Source organism: Triturus cristatus, chromosome 10 (genome assembly GCF_964204655.1).
Source record: "Triturus cristatus chromosome 10, aTriCri1.1, whole genome shotgun sequence".
NCBI lineage: Eukaryota > Metazoa > Chordata > Amphibia > Caudata > Salamandridae > Triturus > Triturus cristatus.
The window spans coordinates 963,499,827-963,509,188 of NC_140593.1; the positions used below are offsets into that span (position 1 = coordinate 963,499,827).

General features: G+C 43.6%; 1 protein-coding gene across 1 annotated transcript in view; it reads left to right on the forward strand.

Annotated features, from left to right (window-relative positions):
* Positions 1-9,362, forward strand: part of SMG1 (SMG1 nonsense mediated mRNA decay associated PI3K related kinase) — a 1,471,505-nt gene that overhangs the window by 126,221 nt on the left and 1,335,922 nt on the right. The window contains exon 3 of the mRNA XM_085628855.1: positions 3,521-3,673. Within this exon, the coding sequence (XP_085484981.1) occupies positions 3,521-3,673 (153 nt within the window). The remainder of the gene's footprint in view (positions 1-3,520; positions 3,674-9,362) is intronic.

A 9,362-nucleotide genomic window follows, 5' to 3' on the forward strand; every position in this document is an offset into this window, starting at 1 on the left:
ACTAGAAAGAAGGGAGCAATGCTAGCATTTATGGCCAGTGTACCCATTGATTCCATCTGCGCAGCAGCAACATGGGTATCACCACACACCTTCACAAAGCATTACTGTGTGGACATACAGATGAATAAGGAAGCTCAAATTGGCCAGAGGGTGCTCCAACACCTGTTTGCAAAGTCTTCCTTTCACCACAGCCTCTCCAAGACGGGAGAAACAGCTACATAATCTAATGCACAGCCTGTGAATCCAGAAAAGGATTCACGCTGCAAACGAAAGGATTACTTACCAGTAGGAGTAGGTTTGCAGCTTTGAGACTTTTCTGGATTCACATGCGACCCACCCGGCCTCCCCTACAAGGACAACAAACAGGTGGGGGAAGTAAAGGACTACATCACTGTTTATTAAAACCATCTCAAGGATTACAAACCAAAGAAAAAACAGAAAAAAGAATCCGAAGATGGCCACCACGCACGTCGACCTCTAGGATACTGTCAGATGTCACTCAGGGGACGTACCTATCGCCAAATTGTGGTAGACAACGACCAAAATAAGAAAACAAAACAAAAGACAAATCAGACCCAACCACTAGATGGCGGAATAATGCACAGCATGTGAATCCAGAAATTTCTTCAAGCTGCAAAACTACTCCTACTGGTAAGTAACCCTTTCATTCACCACCCTTGAATGCTGTTCCTGCTTGGGGGTAGGTGTGAAGCACCTCTACCCAGATTAGGCATAGTTTCTGACACATAAGAGCACAAGGCTCCCACCTCAGCAATCCGAAACATGTCTGGAAGTGGCAGGCAGTGCAGACCAGTCAGCACACACTAGCCTTTGGTAGGTTTTCAGGGGGCACCTTTGAGTGCACTTAGTAATGAATCCACCACTGGTATCAGGATGGGCTCATCAATCTGAAATGTTTGGTACCAAACATCTTTGGATTTGGTGAAGCCATCATGGACCTGTGTAAATTGTATTAACAAGCTCCCAGCCCATGCACTCAGTATGGCACTTATAATCTCTGAGAATGGACTAAGACTCTATAGGGGACTTGTCAGTTCAGCTGGACTGTTCCCATGAGGAATAGGGTCAAAATAGACTTGCATATGGCTGGGTTTAAACTGGAATGGCATGGGGAGCAAAACAAGATGGATTTAGGCCCAGATCTCTGTACTGGGGTAAAGGTTTGACATTGTTCAACATTCTGTCCATCAATTATTCTTTTTGTATCTTAAAAAGTGTCCCAGGAGACCAGAAAAAGCAGATTAAGGAGGAAGCATGGGAAGCACTCAAGATAGCCAGCACTCAAGATAGCCAGCACACAAAAAGATAGTACAGTATTTCGTGGTGTGATAAATTCTCCATACTTTAGGGAATCCTCAGACCCCTCAACGTACATCCACATTCAGGAAGCTAAGCTTTGTTGAACATTTGACTATTTATTCTAACCAGACCACGATGCATAATGACGTAGACATGTGGCTGTCTGTTTTTCTTATCTGGGTATACTCTTTGATAGCAACTATTCCAGGAAACCAGTGTTATTAAAGTTGGACCTAAAGGTAAATGAAAGTAAAACTTTCACTATGATATGTGGGGTGAGGCCTACAAAAAGACTAGGTTGTTTTATTAACAACACTAAGGTGTGTGAGGCGGTCTCTTTTTCCTATCTGGGATTACTCTTTGATAACAAATGTCACTGGAAAACATAGTTACGAAATAAGATTACTATGTTCAAAACGTCAGTTGTTGGGCTTAAAACCACCAAGAGACCTTTTACTATCTATGCATCCAAATGTGTAGCAATTGCTACGTATGGAGCCGGAATATTTAATTCAGGCCATTTGTAAAGCGCGCAGCTGCCTCTGAAGAGGTGTCCTGGTGCTAGCGACCAGACCGAAGGGAGAAAGGGAAGTAAGCAAGTTACTAGGCGCTCAGATCTGTGTCAAGCAATAAAGTTTTGAGCTTGCTTTTGAAGGGTGATTTCAAGGTGATGCAGCGAAGACTGAGAGGCAGTGCACTTCACAGTTTAGAAGCCAAATGGGTAAAGGAACGACCACCTCATCTAGCTTTACAAATACAAGTAGTATAGAGCAGTTTTAAGCTGTTAGATCTCAAGGCTCTGTACTGGAAATAAGGTCTCAGTCTCTTCCTCAGACACTGAGGACCCTTGAGATTAAAGGCTCTGAACACTAAAGTAAGAGCTTTACATTGAATTCTCTTGATCACGGTAAGCCATTGAAGATGTTGCAAATAAGAAGAAATGGAAAAGTGGAGGGAATTTTCAAAATGAGGCGGCCATCTGAGTTCTGGATGAATTGAAGCCGTTTCAGAATAAAGGCCGGAAGGCCCAAGTTATAGACAGTTAGCATAGTCCAATTTAGCTGTGACCAAAGTGTGGCTAACCCTTTTTCATGAGTCCATCTTGAATGAGGTGGAGCACTCTCCTTTGAGATCTCTGGGTGGCAAAACAATAAGCAGAGAGAGAGATCTGACTTTGAGTTCAAAAGTAAACTGAATCAAACCCCCCTCCCCCCCGCCGATTTTTAGCCAATGGAGTAAGCGTCATGGGAGCTGCTGCCTCAGGCGGCCACAACAAGTTAGCATCTGGGACAAGCTTAGTGCCAAAGAAAAGAACCTACGTTTTTCCAGAGTTGAATTTTAGATAACTTTTCCTTCATCCAGTTTACCTCCTGTTTCAGACACAGCTTAAAAGAACTGAAAAGCAAAAGAGCTGGGTGTCATCCGCATAAGAGACCACACGCACCCCCCACGTTTCCACCAATTTGGCAAGAAGCTCCAGATAGATATTGAAAAGAGTCAGACTAAGAGCTGAGCCCTTGGGGACCCCACCAAGCAGTGTTTTGGAAGAAGAGGTAAAAGGAGGAAGAAAACTTTTGGGAGCAATCTGAAAAACTATTTCAACCAGATGTTTGTGGAGCGGTGCACCACCAGGATGCCTTTCCTGATGACAAGACTGACCAGTTCCTTTATAAGAAAAATGTATTTATTTTAATGACATGAAACGATGTAGGCTCCAGCAAGCGCGTTTCGTTCAATAGGGATTGAACTTCATCAGGGCGTTTTTTTTTCTTTCAATAATGGCGCACTGCTCTTACCATGGATCCAGGTCTTTGATGCTGTAGACTCTTGATTAAGGTACATATACCCGACCCTTATCAGGGAGGCTGAGACAGGATGCATCGCCTAGTACTAACTGATATCTACTTCCACCCACGTTTTCCATTATTGGAGAGAAAAAAAACGCCCTGATGAAGTTAAATCTCTATTGAATGAAACGCTTTGGCTGGAGCCAAACAAATATACAATATAAATAAAGTATAACTGCCCTGCCGAACCCTCTCCTCTCCCCTGCCCTCACATCTGCCGTCATGTAGAAAAACACCCCAGGTGCAACACAATCTCTATTCATTTTGTCCCCGTTTGTAGTAGATAAATATTGATATGCTTTGCAGTGACCGAAGATGAACTTTGCTTTTAAATATACATTTATTTATCATAGGTGGTTACAATGGTAATGGAGGATCTGGTGAAAATGCCTATGGTCGGAAGTCGATGGGGCAAGAGCTGAGGGTTAACAATGTGACACCTGATTTCACCAGTGTTCAGCATGGAAATCGTGCTTTAGCATCAAAAGATATGAGGAAATCCCAGGGTAAGATTCAGTGTCATTTAAAAGTTTGATTTCAAACGCTATTATTTTAATGTTTTTTTTTTAATCCAAATTTATTCTTACTTTTATGAAATTTGTTTAAAAAAAAAAACTAAGATATTCTTTTAAAATGCTTTATATGTGGCTGTAGTAGGTAACACCAAAATCATTTGGCTGAAGCTTAAGGAATAACTTACCGTATCTAACCTTCAGTTTTGAAAAATGATCTAAATTGGTGCTTCATTAAGCCACAAATTAATTTATGATCCTAGAATTTATCATCGCCGTCTGTAGTGTCACCATTTATGTATTTTAAAATTTAAAAATTCATTATTTCTTTAGGGTTTTAACTTTTCTGTTGACTTGGGGTTGGAATTCTCAGAGATATTGTTGTTAAGCCTCATTATACATGTCTGAATGTGCTCTTCTAAAAATGCCTTTAGTTAATCTTGATAAAAGCTGAACAGCCTTTAAATTGTAGTTGGTTGCTAAACTTGCACTGTAAGCGAGTCCATTCTGAAAGAAAAGTAGAGGAAAGGCAACTAGTGTGTTTTAACAGGCTCTCTTTTTGGTCAGCTGCTCTTAAGTAATTAATAAGTAGCATTTTAGAGGTACGAGTTGCGTGGTGTGGATCTATGAAGGTTAGCACGTGATGAGCCAAAAATACGGCGCAGTTGTGAAATTCTGAAGGGTTTGAGATGTTTCAACTTTGGTTAAATGTGATGAGCTGCAAAGGCATACCTTTAGGCTGTAGAAATTGAGAATGGCTGGATGGGATGGAATGGAAGATGATGGCGAACTTTGAGCATATGTTTTGGGTGACAGGAAAGGGGAAGAAGACACATGTTCATAATGTCAGCAGGTCCATCGTGACTCAGCAGTGTGACCAGCTCAGGCAGAGGAGCAGGAGAGTGGAAAAAGAGGAAAGATTAAATTAGCACAAAAATGGAGGTAAAATGTTAAGTGCTGGCATCAGTTATTCCTTGTCTGAAATATTTTATTTTATTTATTAACGGTCAGGCATAGTATAGAGGTTCCACATTACTTGTATAATAACTGTACATCTGTTCATGTAAGAGTCCATAGTTCGGTATATTGAACATTTCTTTACATATATCATTTGCTCTACAAATCGGTAAAACTGATTTATTACTTGCTTTCCTTCGGTGAATGTATCAATGTCTCTACAGATGAGGCAATACAACATTTTAAAAAATGTTTGAGCATTGATGTACAAAATAAGAAGGACCCTACAACTATTAGCAGGTTATGCACTTTTCTTACAATAAAATAAACTGCAAATATTCTCTGCTTGACCCCTTCAAACACACAACTTTGTGCCTTAAAAAGTCAACCGGTACATCTAAATGCAAAAGCGCAGTCCTGCTCTGCACTGAACACGAGGGACCAACTGAGCCCGAAGCATCGAGGTGTTGGAGGCGTAGTTGACCAGCAAGAACAGCAGGACCGCCCTTCCCCGCGCTAAAATGCAAAAGGGAATAAAATCACCAGATAGTGACAAGAGTCAACTAAATACATGTCAACAAAGCTGATCCACGGGGAAGTCAAGAATCGGAGAAGGCTCATCCAACACTAGAGCCAATAACAAGAGAATAAAGGATGCAAACGCACAGACACGCCCGCTCACCCCAGCATTTTCTGCCCACTACAGGGTGTGCGCAGCTCCTCTACGGGGCTAGGCCTACCGCCCAAGTGAAACCGCGGTCCAATGTCTGATACTGCCCACACGCACCGGTAACGAATGCTGACAGCGCAGCCACCTACAAACAAACACTCAACAACTAAACGTACGCACTGGCAGTTCAGAACCAATAACTACGGAAAGAGATACAACCGCGGAGATGCCACACGCAACACTTACTACCAAGTTGGACTCTGCTCGGGCAGTCGTAGAAAAGACCGGATCTGCTTTGGACCAGACCCGCTCCTTGCTGGAGTCAAAAATCGACATGGTTACCTTGGACTTCGCCCTTCTGAGAGCCAACCACCACAAGCTTGGGGACAAAGTGCGCTTACAGGAACAGTCGCTCGCAGAGCTAAAACCAGTCACACAAAGCCCCACCGCAGCCCTGCAGGACCTAATCGATCGAGTGCACGCCCTAGAAGATAAAGTGGAGGATACAGAAGGGCACTCATGCCGCAACAATATCCGCGTCGTGGGACTTCCAGAGGGCGAATAGGGACGAAAACCAGAGGAGTCTCTACAGAGCAGGGTCAGGCACTGATGACGAAAGAAAACATCATTCCTCCTCGTCCCTACAGTGCAGGGCCAGACCTCTAATGTAGGGGTCAGTGACACTAGTTATTGCACACAGGCCCGGTTCTAGCGGGTGGGCCGGGTGGGGCAGGCCCACCCAAACATGAGCCTTGGGCGTCGGATTGGCAAGGCGGGCATTCAGCTGGTACCTGAGGCCCAGTGCCCGAGGCTTGATGATAGCCGTTTTTTTTCCCCCATCAGTGTTAGGGCTGGTTCTCCTGATCTGAATTCAAGAGCTTGCTACAGCATCTGCGCAGCCCAGCACATATTATCGCGGCCCATTGTCACATATCGAATGACAATGGGCCAAACCCAGCAGTCACAGCATGTGGTGGGAGCTCCCGGCCTGGACTTAGGCCAGAGGTTTTCAATCTGTGGGGGTCCGTGGTGGCAGTCCCAGGGGGGCGCAAATGTCTCTTTAAGTACTTAAGAATGAAGATGGCCTGGAGAAGCAACTTTGTTTATTTTTCGCGTTTCCAGGCCGTCTTCATTTACATGACAGTTGAAGTGTCGAGAAAAGCAAGGCAGCTGTGATCCTGCGTCTTGGGGTCGCAAAGTCAACAGCTTGGCTAAAAACAACAAAATATTTTATAAGTATTTTGTTGTATTCACACGTTCAGCAACTGCACTTAAAATAAGGCTCACGCCTACAAGTGAGTAAAGAGGTGTTAAATAAATGCACATTAAAACATGAAACTAATTGATGGGACACACACATCTTCACATTATGAAACTTGATTAATGTGATCCCAGAAGATGTCTGTATGAGAACAGAGTCACAAAATTGAATCCATGATGGTGCAGTGCATAATAGTGACGTGTATTTATATAGTTTTAGGGTCCCAGCATGAAACCGAAAGCAATGTGAATATTTAGGGCATTATTCTAAAATTGTTTACAAACACTTTATAACATAGGTTGCCACACAATGATTTGTGTATGTTATCAGGGCCAATGGAATTATGTGGCAGGGGAGCCCCATAGACCAATTATGCAGTATAATGCGGTACATTTTTACTAGTATTAGTTAATTATTTTGACTTTTTTTTTTTACTCGGTAGTATTGTCTGGGCAAATATTTCAGCTCATTAGTACAAATTTAACAGCCAAATACAGAAATAAGCCACTGAAAGTTGGCCAGTTACCCTTTGCAAAGGGCTTACAATGCGCGCAAACACATCACCATGTTTTTAGTAACCTTTGATCCATTTGAGCTTCAAACTTTTTTTTTTTTTAAATCTGCATGTTATACTGCAGGTGGTGGATTATGTGGCAAATAGTTACATAATTATGTGAAAAAATGTCACGGCTGCAGAATCGCATAATTCCAGCAGCCCTATACAAGATAAAACAAGTGCTTTCAAAGAATACATAGTAGTAATAGCTAACCAGACTGTACCTATTGCAGACATTTTTTTATAAGACCATTAAAAGTATACTTTTAAAAACTTAACAACCTTACATTGCCCCTAAAAAAGAATTATTTTTTTGTCATCATGATGCTTCAAGTTATTCCATACATTAAATCACATTAGACCCCCAATTTGTACTCACAACGTCAGTTCCGGGACTACTGAATGCATGGCAATGTTCTGCTGAACACAAACCACTCTGGATACTAGTGAGTGCATTCGATATATTTAAGGGGGTGCCCTATTCAGCAATGTATATTGGAAGTTAATCGCATACAGTTTCGAATTAACAACTGTCTATGACAGGCCAAAGCTCCGATGATGGAGTGAGTGGGTTTATGATCTGTGGCGTAGGCAGCTTGTCACGGGCCCTAGTCGGCGGAAGGAAATGAGCCATTGACGGATGTTTGAACTGTGAAATACAGCAATATTCTGCGTTCAGTGGGCTCATCGGGCCTCAATGTCACGGTGACACTGCTCCTGCTGCACCAATGGAAGTTACACCCTGTATGAGGTAGCTGCTCTACAGCATGTCATGTGCTGCACAAATATCCAACATCCTGTATGTTGGGCCCCTGCCGCACACTGTGCGGGCCTGCCTGGCATGTGATGCTGTTCCTACTGTACCGCCTGGAATGCGGGTTGCCATAGGAATGTACGGTCAGTATCCAAACAGCCAACGAGACTCGGCAAGTTTTTCAGGGATATGCACCACCATTGGCCTCAAATCAACCCCTCCACCTTTGTGTGCACGTGCTTACAAGGGGCATGGTCACGCATGCAGCGCGTTCCCCCAGCTGCGTGCAGCCGGGGAGCCCTGACCCGCAGCAGCCGCTCATCTGGTACGCATTTGCAGACTCTGAAGTACTCCTTCATTAAGTGGCAGGAGCACACTGCTTCTGATTCATTCACTAGCGCAGTAAAACGCTCCGTTTTCTTTCACAGAATCCCATGGGGTGGCCAAAAAGCACCACGTCCAGGATGAAAAGTGATTCTGACAGTGCGTGTCGCTCCCTGGCTCCCAAATATAAACCCCCTTTATGTCTTTCACCCTCATGTGCCTGACTCTCAATTTACTGTATGGGAACACTAAAAAAACAAAGGATAAAAAAAAAAACAACAAGGAGCAGGTGGCGAACGACACAGAGGGCGGGTAGCGGTGGGGAGGACAATTGGGGGGGGGGGTCGACACAAACGTGCATCGAACGCTTACACAAGCATGAAGCATACAATTAACAAGCGCAGCCGAAGTGGACCACGCTAAAAAAAAATGTGCTTACAGACTTATGAAGGAGACCGTGTAACGCCGCAAGTAAACGATCCAGACCGGATGGGCGGGGCCAAAAGGAGACCGGGCGATAACAAGGAGGGACTAAGAAGCCTCGTTTAAAATGAAAAGCCACCGTTTAGCATGAACGATGATGCAAGCCAATAGAAATGATAGGCGGGACTTCAAATCCCCTTCTGAAATCGCACGATTACAATAAGCCTCGCAGAGCGAGGAGCACAGGCGCGCTCCAGCACTACGTCTGCAAGACCTAAAAAGGATGGAATTAAGTTGTGAACTGCTTCCTAATGGGATAGCTACATTTATGTAGGGTGAGCAGCAAAGCTGGCTGCACAAACCGGATTGTCTCCTTAAAAAGGCAAGTAGCATATGAGACTTTAGTAAGAATGTACTGCTTTTCAATTGTATACCTGCTCAGACCCGGATAGGATCCTGGTAATTGAAGTGGGACTCTATAGGATTGTGAAATTGCCTGTCAATATAGTGCTGATCTTCAGCTTGCAGAGTGGGATCGGAAAAAGCATATTTTCTGATGGATATTTCAGATGGTAGATTTCCAACCTTTTGAATCTTGCTCCGAGGAAGATGAATGTAGAAATATGTCCTGTTAGCTTCCATTTATTGGTAGCTCGTGCCATCTGACTCATTGGTCAAACTGTTTGGCCTCCATAAGTTATGGCGCATAGCTCCATATTGGTGCCACCCCATAGACTG